The sequence below is a fragment of the Perca fluviatilis genome, chromosome 18 (assembly GCF_010015445.1).
Source record: "Perca fluviatilis chromosome 18, GENO_Pfluv_1.0, whole genome shotgun sequence".
In the NCBI taxonomy this organism is placed as follows: Eukaryota; Metazoa; Chordata; class Actinopteri; order Perciformes; family Percidae; genus Perca; species Perca fluviatilis.
The window spans coordinates 13,297,075-13,310,656 of NC_053129.1; the positions used below are offsets into that span (position 1 = coordinate 13,297,075).

The window sequence follows — 13,582 nt, forward strand, 5'->3', positions numbered from 1 at the left end:
GGTGCACATTGGACGGGGGCGGCAGAAGGGGGGATTGGTTCCAGGTGCCAGTTTGAGTGAGAGCATTAATCAAGCGGACAGATCTTCCTGTCACAGACACCTTTAGTGTGTGCACACACAACACACACACACACGCACACACACACACACTCTTTACAGTACACAGAAGTAACTTCAAACCCCTTTATTCCATGACATTGATACCAAACTCCCATTTAAAAATACAATTTTTTTAAATGTGTGCTGAGTGACAAATGATTATGACTTGTGAGAAAGTGAGCAGTGATACCAACGTCTGAAGACACGTTGCAACAAGGTGTACTTATCCCCTCAGACAGCCCCACTGATCTGCTGCCAAGCTATTGATCACAGTTAGAGCTGGAACTCTTTGATACTCCTTTACTCATCTTGTGTTACCTTTTCAAAAAATCAAGCAGAATCCTGCCCTTCTATGTTTACGCTCTGGCAGTTTACAGTGAGGGTTACCTGATAATAATCAGAATTTCCTAAAAAATATGGCTAACACATCCAACCCGTGCTGCTCTTTTCATGACCTGCTGGTAAGTAGGTTTGTGTATTTGGGAGTTTGGCCTGAGTCAGAGGGGATACCGCATTCCTTTAAGATTAAACTAACAAGGGGAAAAATCTGCCCTTTTCTCCAATGTGGGGCAGAACAGGTATGGCCTTGTGTAGGTGCTGCGGCCACGCTCACACTCACATCGTTACAGGCTGAACCCAAACATCCAGGAGACTCGACACTCCATATTTCCCCCTTATAGAAACACGGAGCGTGGAACCGAAGCCGCCTTGGCCGTTTCGCAGGAAAGCGAGGGGAAACGCATAACAATGCTGTTCAGGTTTCTGTGGTTTGCTGTATCAGCTCTGCTAAAAGCCATCTTCTGACTGAAATAATTCAAATAAAACATGGAAGAGAGAAAAAGAGAGGACATGAAACGGACAGGGCAATGTGAAAGAGGTATATGAATCTGGGTTATAATACTGGGGTTCTGTTTCATTAGAGTGAATCGGTTCCAAGATAGACCAATTTTCAAAGTGTTAGGTAGTTACTTCCTCTCTGAGGGCTTATATCGGATAACGGTAATTCGCCCAGCATGATGCAATTGAAATGGATGAAGGGCTGCAGGATCTTGTTAAGTGTGAAAATAGCACAGCGCTGCATTAAAAGCCTCGCTGGCTAACGCAATGGCATTAAACTACCTGGTAATTATGGTGCATTCAAAAATCATAGCTTTGCGTACTGTAGGGTGAGTTTGCAGAGCTATCCAAAAAACACACACCAATTTGGCATGTAGCTAGAGTAAACACAGCTAACATATTAAATGTTTGCAATGATTTGTGAGAAAAAAAAGCAGAGATGTTAGCACTCATAGTGTTCAACAAATAGGCTTTATCGCTCCATCGGGAAAATTGTTTTTCAGTCTATTATCAACACAGGAAGAAACCTACAATAAGCATCTTCAATTGGCAGGTTGCCTTATCATAACAGTGTAATTAGCCCCCCAGCTACTGAATATGGGGATAAAAGAAGAGATAATACACAGTTCCTTGTGAGTATTTACACTGAACGCTCCATTTGTTGTTGCAGTCTCCATTGTACAGGAGTGAATTTGATCGCCCTCTGCAGTAAGACTATTTATACCATTTATTCCATGTTTCAATAACTCCTCACTGCTTCATTTGGAAGGAGGAGAAGCAGATATTGTTCATGTCACTACAGTTCAGAGTTGTTCTGGTGGGGCAGTGGACACCACAGAAAAAAATGTGCCTCACAATCAGGCGTTCTCTCGTTTTCTTGGAAAAGGCAACGCTCATTTCCATTAATTTCAGGTATTACTTTTTCAGATATAATGGATTCAAAATATGCTCTTATGACCATGCAAATACCTTTACAAATGAAAAGAAAAACAAACTTGAGGAGAAGTGTTCCCATGACTCTCTCATTTAGACCTTAATAAGTGCCTACAGCCTATTTAGGGCCATAATTAACCCACCATTCACTGTTGGTACATATGAGTGAAAATACAGACCAATTAATCTATCTTTGATTAAACACTGATCACATTAACACTCGGCACCTCCCTGATTACCCTCAGGAATTTTGTAGACTAATGTGAACCTCTAGTGCTAATAAGTCCTAATAGCGGGTGCAAAGACACACAGCACCATTTTACTCCATCAATATAACCCTGCCGGGATTAAATAACATGTTTGCCTCAGAGGTACAATTAACCATTGCTATATAGAGTTCCTTTGAGCATGGAGTTAAGGGAAGAGTCTTCTCTGCACAGTAGCAGCCAGTGAAGCGCTCAGATTTTCCCCCCTGGCTTTTTCAAATTACCTATTGATGAGTGGGCTTCACGTCTCTCCCTGGCTGTGGGGGTGGGGGATGTCTGGTTCACTTTTAAGATGTCTCCAAGAAGCAGGCATGTGGTTAGATCTAAGGCAACACTTATGCAACAGAAGCTGCCTTTCTCAAATACATATACGGTTTCCCTGCAAATTATCTGACATTTTCTTAGGGGAAAGTTTTCCGCCCGGAGTCTTCAGATATTTACCCACATCGCCCCGCTTTTCTTTTGATCGTGTTGATTTGGGTCCGTCTGTGTAAGCACTTTTTTTTTTCTCTTCTCTACTGCGACTGCACAACCTTACTGAACGATAATTGCTCCCATGACTTAATTGTCTATATGTAATTAAGTTTGTAATAGAGAAAATAGGCACTTAAATGTTCGCCAGAGAGGCATGGTGGTTGAGTGGGTGCCACACATGTTGAAGATTATTCTGCCCTCCTCATCTGATCTGCCAGTCTGAGAAGTTACACAAAATGTATTTGAGGCAATTAAATGAAACGTGCTTGATGTAAATGCCAAGACAAATTTTAATGAGCCCCCTTTTCTCAATTTGGAATATTTGCCCGCTCATTCAAGTCAGCTCAATTTATCGCTGGGAATGTACACTCAGTCCTAAAGTAAAACTGTCCTTAAATACAAACCTACGGATGGGATGGAGTAATGTGGTTTTCTAACTAACAAAACATATTTTGTAACTTTGTGTTCTCATAAAACTGGCTGACGCCGGACAAAATGATCCAGGAGAAACATGGGAGCAGGAGAACTCGAAGAAAATATATAAAATCAACAGAAGGCGAGACTCGAGCTCAGTTATTTCACGTTTTAGTCCACTAAATGAATTCAAGTTGCGAGCAATAGACAATTGGTCCTAAATCTCCAAAATCAAGATGAAAAGAAATAAGTATATGTACCGGTATTAAAATCTGTGAAGCAAATTTGTATATCAAATGTCACCCTATTTCAGTTGAATGAATATTCCAAATCAAACTCAACTTCACTCAAACTTAGATCCTCTTTTTGTCTGAACTAAACAAAAATGTTCACGGCGCCAATCCTAATTTTGACCAGTACTGATACACTACAGTGCACTCCATTTATTTATTTTATATCATAAATACTACAGAAAGCACTGGTGGTCTTGCAAACCCACATTGTGCTGTCGAGGGGGCTTTTTGTGGTTGTGCGGACAGATTTACTACCCAGATGTTCATAAACAGGGGCAACACCAATGAGCCGCAGCACAATATCAATCAGCAATACTTTAAACGAGAGAATTGATCAGTGATTATCTTTCCTCCGAGTCGCTCCACCTGAACATCTGTACACATCTGCTCCTCTCTCCCTCTGCCACAGCATGCTTTCAATTTCCTGCAGCGCGGCTCGTCTCCTCTGGTGCTCCCGCGCTCCGACCCCAGAGACACACCGAGGGGTCAGGGGTTAACATGGTAATAGGTGGTGGTGATTGGTAGAAGACGCTCACTCTCTCCCGGCTTTCAGAGTGTATTAGGAGCCACCCTGCTTCTGTGTGGAGCAGGAGCCCAGAACAGCTGTGTCTGACCACGGAGCGGCTTCTTAAAAACATCTTTTAAACATTTGATTTGGACAGAGGAGCTGAGGCTATGGACCGGAGCGAAGAAGGCGAGGGGGTGGGGGTGGGGGGTGGGGGGGGACTATTATACTGTCTATTCCTTGTGTCGCACAGGAATGGAAATGTTTGTTTAAATTCGAAAATTCATCTGGCAAACCTAAAACTGATTAAATTAGATTGTGTAAAGAAGCTGTCACAATAGAATACAGCAAACCCAAAACAGAGGCCGCAAACTGGAGCGTGCAAGTTGGCCTTAACATGTAATTGAAAATCATAAAGTTGACACTGCTACTGTTCACAGGTTTTCAATTTTTGCGGGCTTATTTTTCCTATAGATCCACTTCGGGATCCAAGCAGGATTTAGAATATATGATTAGACAAAGGAAATATAGATGAATATGAAGAATATTTTGAATATAAAAGGGTAATTGTGCAATTATTTGAAAACAAGAAAGGGAAGGGAAAAGAGTTTATTATGCAAACAAATTTATATTTCATCTTTTTAAGTGATTTGAGGAGAAGCAATAAGTCAGGGTAAATTGATAAGACTTAAGTTCAAATGAAATATTCCAGCACTTAAATTACAAATTCATATCATGGAAGTCGACATGGAGCAACCTCTTGTTCAGAGCGGATTTATGTCTGTCGATGAAATGCTCCCTGGAGGCTGCAGAAATCTACACTGATTAATTCATTAATGACAGCAGCATGACCCGAACAGTTTCAGGAAACGATTACAGACCTTTCTTGGCAAACTAATCAATACTTCTTCCATACGCACAACAGAGACACCCAACACACACAATCTAGTAATCCCCACATCTTGTTTCAATGCTCAACTGTAAACTCTCTGGTGCAGTGTCTGTTTACGTTTGTCAAAAATATCACCCATGCTTTTGTTTTTGGTTTCCGCAATGGCATCGCTTTGTAAATCTAAGGGTATGTTGCACAAACATGTCATCTTCCTCTTTGAGGAATATTTATAAACATAACGTAGAGTAAATAGTGGAATCTGTTTTTTTTTTTGTTTTTTTTTGGTTTTGTATTCGCGCACCACAAAAAGCCTTGATGATAGTTTGGTCTTTCTTCCACCACAAAAAGCTTGGACCTTGATAGCAGGGTCCTCATTGACCTCGGCTGATCCACGCTCCACTCATCTGGACACAAATCCTTCGATCAGATCCAAGTTTGTTACCCCCCGTTACCCAAACCCCTTCATTCCTGTATCCAAACCTCAACACCTGACCCCCGAGTCCTCCCCATGACCCGAGCCCCTATAACCCAACTCCAGACACAACAGCAACCAACGAAGAAGTACTCACCCCAGAAGAAGTTCTGTTGACATGGTGTCACTGTGCTGAAAAGGCTGTTAGATGCCATAGCTGCCTCTGGTTGCAGAAAGTCCCACTTTTGTTCCTCTGTGGTTTCCGTGACCCTTGACACGTCCTAAACCAAGAGCACGCAGCGTGTCATGAAGAAAAAAAATGGAAAAAGCCATCTACAAGACATGCTTTTTATGTATCAACTATTTGAACGACCACAAGTAACAACCAGGTCTGGTTTTATAGAGCAAAAAAAAATTGCAGAGGCAAATATCGCCTTTGCGGATACATCAGATGGTGTCGGACTTGCTTGCTTGGCGAGTGTGGTTGGAACGTACTTACTCGCTTAGCGCCGTCCTTGTGACTGGTGCTGGCCCGCGACGATTAACCATTTACACTCCAGGTTTCGCCCTCAAACACCAACCCCGAGCCGCACGTCTGTGGTTCTGTGGTTGTTTGGGAGGCGAGCAGAGCCCTCACACAACCCAAAAGGCACCAGCTTTAAAACTCGTCTCTTTCCTGCCCTCCATGTGCCGTCACTGGAGAGCCTGGGTCACATGCCCTCTGATGTCATCACGGCACAGCAGTTGAGTGGGACAGCCTACCGTTGTGGCTTTCTTCCCTCGTCTCTCCTCTCCTCTGACTTTTTTTTTTTTTTTTTTCTCTCCTCTCTGGCTCCCCTCCTTCTCTCTTACGCGTGGTTCAACAGCGTTTGCAGGCTCTCTGGGGGATTGGGTTCTGACGCTCCCATGAGTCAGGAGGCTTCAGTGGGGGCAGCTTGTTCAACCGCCCATGCCTCCTCAGCATATGGGGAACAGCGCTCTCTCTGCTTTGCTCTCCCTTCACTCTTTCATCCCCCTCCCTCGCTCTTTATATGTCTCTCTCTGAATCTGCTGCTCCTTCCCTCAACTCCTTTAACAGGCTGCTGTGCTGCTCCTGTCTGCCTCTGAGCAGGGAGAGCTGAGCTTGGTAAGATTTGAGGGTGTGAGTGAGGAGCGAATGGCTGGCTGGCTCGCGGTGTGAGACTGGGTGTGTATGTGTGTGTGTTTGTCTGTGTATACATGTGCAGCAGAGAGAATGGGGAAAGAGAGAGACAGAAAGGCTGTGTGTGTGTGTGTGTGTGTGTGTGCGTGCGTGTGTATAGAGAAAGCGAAGGTGGTGTGAAACTGCTTATTTACAGAGGAGTGTGCGAGAGCTGCTTCAGTGTCACTTTTCAGCCTGAATTTGAAAGCTTTTATCTTCCGTTTCACACTTTTTCTGTTGCTGTGTCACAAACAGTAGTCATGTTATTGTGTCATTACTGTAATAACTGTGTATGTGTGTGTGTGTGTGTGTGTGTGTGTGTGTGTGTGCATGTATGCATGCAAGCCTGTACTGACCTTTAATTGGCTCTCATAGAAGCGACAGACAGGGGCGATTCCTGTAAGAGGCTGTAAACACCACCTCTTTTTTTTTAAAATTTTCCCCCCTCCTCTCTGGGCATGGGCAGACTACACACACACACACACACACACACACACACACACACACACACACACACACACACACACACACACACACACACACACACACACACACACACACACACACACACACACACACACACACACACACACACACACACACACACACCCTGCAAGAATGGCCTGCCAACATGTAGTGCAGGCAGCTCATGACAATTAATGGTGAATCATCACACACACACACACACACACACACACACACACACACACACAAACACACACATGCGGTACACACCCATCACACGTCACGGCTCGTCTTTGATCAGGGACCATAGGTGTTTTGTTTCAACAGATCAAAAACACAGACGGGGTGTTGGTACAGAAGCAGAGGAATGTGTGGAATGAAGCTGGGGGTTCAGTCAGATTCGAAAGTCGTCGTGTCACTGGCCAGTATGACTAAGCAGTAAAGAAGAGAACAATGCCTCGGGCACTTTTCTCATGATTTGTTATTGCTAGTGGAAACTACCTTTTAATCAAGTCATTTGCATCTATCACGATTTAATCATAGCCTGTAATTTAAAAGGGCTGGTCCATCCAAATAAAGAATGGCATGTTTTATGGGCCATGTTTTCGAGATATCCCTCTTGAACGGAGGTGAACAGAATTCCGTTTCTGTTGCTGACAGAATTAAAATACGACTTTCTAGAAACAATGGCACCAGTACTATGCACAGGTTTAATTGGAACTACTTTCTATAATAGAAATAGTAAATAATAAGAAAAGTGTTGCTGCATTTAAAAAAAAATAATTATTTCTTTATTGCTGTGAGCATCACAAATAAACTTACTTTTACCTCTATTGCATTGGGGTGGCAGCAGAAATCTCAGAGACGTATATCTCAAAACCGAAACCTTTTCGAGGCTAGATACCACAAGAGGTAAGTGATAAAATGTTTAGTTTTGTCATTTGTTTGAACTGTTAAAGGGTCAACTGTTACATTATGAAATCAAGCAGAATAAGGACATTGTTTGGGTGTACTATTTGAAATACATTTAGCGTGTCTAAAAGTAACATTTGATCATTTGTCTTAAAGTATATGGTAAAGAAATGTTACAGTAAGTCTGATGATTTAAATTGTTTAAGAAGCAAGTACTCCATCACAGCCCCGAGATAACATATTTAATCAATGTAAATCAATGATTTTTGATTTTATTGCATTATATCCAAGTGAGGTCAATGAACAAATTAGTAACTCTACCTCAAGTTTGCACAATGTAAAGACATTTGAGCTAAAGATATGACTAATAAAAACATCTGTGTGAGTAATAAAGTAAATCAAGGTTTAATATTTACTTCAAATCCAAATGACCTTTAATAAAGTAGTGAACAAACATGAAATACAAACAATCCCCAGAAATTCTACGGCACAACAGCAGTTCCACAAGTCTTTGCCACTTACCCTATTTTTGTGCAGTGAAACATTTTCCTTGGCTTGGTGCTTTGTAAATATTTGCTGTCTAAAACAAGAACATGCCTCTTGAGTTGCAGCGCATGTTACAGAATCCTTAGGGAAGGCCTATTCAGATGCTGCGCACACACTGACTATGCCAGAACGTACACAGTACCTATTTCCATTTACAGATTTAATCGCTCACAACATGCATGCAGTTTACCTTGATGCCTAATATACTATTCATCAACAGTCTTCCTTAATGATTATCAGGCTATATGTTTGGATCACCAGTGCAATAGCAAAGACAAGCTGCTCATAAGGATTAGTTTGGTACTTCATACTTAGATAATACTATTTCATGCCATGTATAAACCTTTTTAAGGTTATTGTGAATAGATGATTTGCTGTCAGAAGCATTCAACTTTAGGACAGAGTGCAGCACCGCCGTGAGCTCTGCCGAGCCACAGTAAATTACACGCAGTGTGATGGGAATCTAATTTGCACATCATGATTGAATCTAAAATCCTGAATGAAAAAAAAAAAGCATAAATGTCAAACCCAACTTTCGTATGGCAGAAAAAATAACTTCTTGGGTGGCATGGCATGTGATAAACAACCTTGATGGTGAAAATCTGAACTATGATGATGTCGTCTCAGATATCTCTGCATGAATTCTTTACGAACTGCAAGGATTGGAAGGACAAGGAATGGATGATGTTTTCCCCTGACACAGTAACAAAGTTTAGTTAAAGTCAGCCAAATATTGTTTTACTTGTCCAACTTTTGGTCAGGTCAGCGGTTCACCCACCTTAAGAAAACCACAACAAATCGATTCCATCACTGAAACCTTGACCACAACCTCTACTTGTCTATAAGCAAGTCTAACGATTTTAACTCAACTCACCCCTGAGCTAATCCACAAAAAATGCAAATTAAAAGTCTTGATTTTGTTTTGAAAAGTATAACGTTTTTGGGACATTTGGAAAATAAGGTATTTATTGAATTGATCCTGCCTGATTGGAAGGATTTTAACAATTGTATTGTAAGAGGAGCCAGTGATCTGTGTTTTAATGGATTTAACATATCCAATCATACTGTGTATGTGTACAGTAGAAGCAGTGGAGCGAGTTCAATACAAGACACTGCCAGCTTGTCTTCATTTTGCTGTACGGACAATTTTGTAATATATGTACTCCTTGCTGTCAAAAAAAAAATCTTTTATGTGAAGGTAATCATGTTAAGGGCTAGAATATGCTGTGGAATATAATATTTCATTCATTACTGGTTCTCCACTGGTGGCCGTATACTACGCTTGCTATGCTTGTGTGTGTGCGGAGCAGAAGAGCCTGGCCATACTCTGAGCTCTGGCCAAGGTCTGCCCTGAGGACTGTGGTCGATGGCCCACCCTGCCAGACACTTTCTCTCTCCTACCACTCAGGACCACACACCTTCAAATGGACTCGCTTTGTTATCACAAGCTCTCACAGAAACATAATAGAGGTATCATGTGTTAGAACATGCTTTAAAATTACACATGCTATTAAGACAGTGTGTGTGTGTGTGTGTGTGTGTGTGTGTGTGTGTAATGCAGTGTTGCTTCTTTCCTCGCTTTGTCGCAGCAGACATTGCAGTGGGCTGTTTTCATAGCAAATTATTTCTTACAACAGTATTTCTGGAAAAATATTGGGGAATAATGATACCTAAGATGAGTTAAAATTAACTCCGACTGAGGCTGTCTGTATTTGTCTCTCGCGAAAGCTAAAAGGGATGTGACATAATTAGCCCAGAGCAGACATTACACACGTGGAGGTATTACAGTATTAGAAAAGGAAGGGCTTATTAATAGCCCTTTTGGCTCGTGCTGTGTAGTCTCTCTGGCGAGGCATCAGAACGGCCCGTCCGGGCAAACAGGCAGGTACAGTGATTCACTTTAACAGGCGACATCTGTAAAACGCCAAGGTAGTTTACACTGCGGCCAAGCCCGAATTAACGTGCTTTCATTGGAAACAAACACCACTTGCAATCAGCTTCTGTTGGCCGCTGCACCGCTGGTGTGAACGTAAATATCTCCTTACGGCGCTGCTGAGGCGGGACGGTGACCTGGACCCATAGACTGAAGCAAGAGTCACGGAGGGGTTCACTTCAACATGGTCCAAAACTCATGGAAGTGCAGAAACTTAATCTACGAAGCCGCGTCGCCAAGAGGATGTTGATGTTCTGTGTGAATTGTTTGGTAAAGTACGCTATAGTATAATCTTAATGAAAAGTAGATATTTTTCTTTTGGAGTCCAGCAGTGGTATCTACAGCTTCCAGTGACTTAAGGCCCTTTATTGTGGTGTCTGGACAGCTGTTTTTGGAGTCACAGCTTCGAGGGAAAATAAAGTCGGCCTTTAAGTAATAAGGGGAAATGTTTAATATCAAATGGCGCACGCACAACCTAAACACACATTAAAAATAGCTCTTGGAGTTGTGATTACATAAAATTGCAAAAAGGGGGTAAGTTAGATCATTGGTAAAGGCTGCGATGAGGAGGCTGTGGCTGACCACCGAGAGACTGGGCCATTTTTTTTTTTCCTCCATTCCTCATTTTAATCAAGGGCCCAGTCCAGTATAAACAGTGCCTACCTACACTGCAGTTCAAACAGCGAGGCCCGCTGAGACCCAAGCGATGATTTCTAAATGTTCACTGACAACTTGGTTTAATTTGTGTGCTAAGTAGATGGACTTGGAGGTGGACTTATATATATATATATATCTTTCCCACTTGGCACACATACCACTCTCCCGCTATTTCTCCACCTCTGTGAAACTTTATGGTACTTTATGAAAAGCAATACGGGTCCTCCATGAGTCCTGCTGTCTGGTTTACATATGCCATGCTGTGTTAAAGGTGAGGACAGGTCCAGCCGAGACTTACAGCGGCTTCTTCATACCAAAGACAAGCTGACCATGACTGAGGACCTCGTGATGCTCCTGCTTCTACTCTAACTCCTCTCTGAGGTTGGTACAGTATAGTTGCAGCCACTGGAAACCCTGTCATTGTGTGGTCAGTTGTCAACAGCTGAGAGATTTTACAATAGCTGCGAGGCCGAGGTCGACAGAGTTCAAGCGTCTGAACTGCTAAGTCAGCATTATAATTACATCGCACTGATGATACAACTCCACTGCAAGGTCACATGATGCCCGTAGTCACAAGATGCCGTCACTCTAGGCAAATGTCAATAACAGAAATGACTGTGTGTCATGCATACAGCGAGTGTGAGGAGGAATACGTTAACTCTGCGCTGGCCGTGACTCAAATCTGGGGGTCACGACAGCCAATCGCAACCTGAATGAGCTTATACATAAGCTGCCTATTATGTGTCTCAGAAACTCAAGTTTACTTGCTGTCGAGAACAAAGTATGCCTGATGAAGGCAGACGGCTCACTGGAGAAACAAGCCATTATGAGGAGGAGTTCGGCACTGTGTCACTGACAATGGGGCAAACAAAAGGCTCTGTTGTCTCCTCCAGTTGGTGGGTTATTTTCTTTTTTTCTGTGGGGCTTTTGTGATGGATAATTGCCCTCCTCACATGATTTCATAAGGGCTGTGACTCGTCTTTCAGTCCCTGTGTAACACAATAACAAGATAAAAAAGGGGGGGGGGGGGATCTAAATCTGAATTTTTGACATTGTTTAGAAGTGGCCGCTTTTCTTCATTGTGGTGTATAATTTTAGAAAGATGTATCAGCAGGACGCTGACTTGAACCAGTCATAATATAGCCTGCAGCACAGGCAGGCAGGCCAGCTTATAGAGTTCACTGGCTGTATTGTCTTAGGATAATCATTTAAAAGTGCTCACACAACTGTACCATGGTTTATGGCTTCATATCTTATTGCTGTCTTAATATCAAATTCAAATCAGATGGGAATACTCCAGAGCAAACCCAGATTTATACTGGATAAAAAAGGAAGTTACCATACTGTGTAGAATTGTACAGCTATATTACATCTGACATTTATATCTAATTTGTATACCCAGTATATTTAAAGCGGTTTTGTATAAGGATTTATAAGCTCATATTTATCACCTGAAGCTCTTTCAAGATGAATGTTTCTTTCTTGCTGACAGCAGTATACTACAGTCTGCAGAATGTAAATGAGAGTCTGTGTTGCTACCCCAAGGACTGGGTTGAACTGTAAAAATTGTTATCCACACAAAGCCGTCTGCACATGTACTGTACGTGCACAGAAGAAACCCTGCGGCATTGTCTATTAGATGCTTGGTAGGTATGCAATCTTTCTTCTGAGTCAGCAGAGATCAACCCGAGACAGGCCAGCCGAAGAATGTATTTACTCCTCATGGGAAAAAACACTTAACTTCAAACAGAGAGCACAAATCACATTATAATGTATGCTGGAATTTGACTAATCCAACAGCATATTGACAGATAGGAATGCATATATTATAGTATGGCTGGGTAAGGGAGCACTTGTAAACACATTCTTAAAATTAAATTGCATTCCAGTTTGTGCCGTTAAAACACGCATGCAGATTAAATATGCTTGTAAAAAAAAAAATAATAATAATAAAAAAAAGGCTTACTGTGCTACTGGAAGTATTTTTTTAAAGTGAAAACAAGAAACTCAAAAGCCCAGTTAAACAGAGGTGGGTGTTCTATGTTGTTATAAAATGTGGCACAGGAGAAAACCGGAGTTTACATGCATACCTGAAATACATTTTCATGCCAATGTGTGGTTTTCCACATCAGGGGTTTCTTCATTGCCGTTAGAAGGATTCAGATCCGTTTTTTTAAATAAAAGTAGTAATGCCATTGTATAAAAAAAATACCCTATTGCAAGTAAAAGTCCAGAACTGAAATGTTAGTAAAGTAAAATAACGTTGTGCTATAATTAACAAAAGTAAAACTACTCACTGTGCAGAAGGATAGCCTGTGTGAGTGGTATATTGTAATATTGGATTACAGATACCAGTGCATCAATGTGTAAGCAGCATTTCACCATTTTCTTTTCTGTTTTGTTTATTGAAATACATTTTTTTATTGATAATAAACAGTTAAACTTTCAATAATAGTACAGGTTTAGACTTTTAAAATCATCACAAAACCTTACACCTAGCAGCATTTCACTGTTGTAGCTGGTCGAGGTGAAGTTTACTGTAACCGCTTTGTATGCTGTTAGATACTTTAACCTGTCATATTTTATAAGATGATCATTGGTGCAAACCAACTAAGTTATAATTTGTCAAACAAATGTAGCGGAGTAAAATGTAGTGAAATAGAAGTGTACGGTAGTATAAAACTCAGGTAGTAGTACCTGAAATTTGTACTTTATTACACTGCTTGAGTAAAAGTATATGCAAGCACTAGGTTCCTTTGTCTCA

The 13,582-nt window shown here is 41.6% G+C and overlaps 1 protein-coding gene across 3 annotated transcripts in view; it reads right to left on the reverse strand.

Moving 5' to 3' along the window:
- runx2b (RUNX family transcription factor 2b) overlaps positions 1 to 6,710 on the reverse strand; it is a 47,900-nt gene extending 41,190 nt beyond the window's left edge. The window contains exons 1-2 of one of the 3 annotated variants that reach the window (XM_039782558.1): positions 5,625 to 6,710; positions 5,283 to 5,406 (exon numbers count right to left, since the gene is read on the reverse strand). In XM_039782558.1, the coding sequence (XP_039638492.1) occupies positions 5,283 to 5,340 (58 nt within the window). In that variant the 5' untranslated portion in view covers positions 5,341 to 5,406; positions 5,625 to 6,710. Of the gene's footprint in view, positions 1 to 5,282; positions 5,407 to 5,620 lie in introns of all 3 variants that reach the window. The other 2 variants (XM_039782555.1, XM_039782556.1) reach the window with 2 other exon arrangements.
- Positions 6,711 to 13,582: the final 6,872 nt, after the last annotated feature.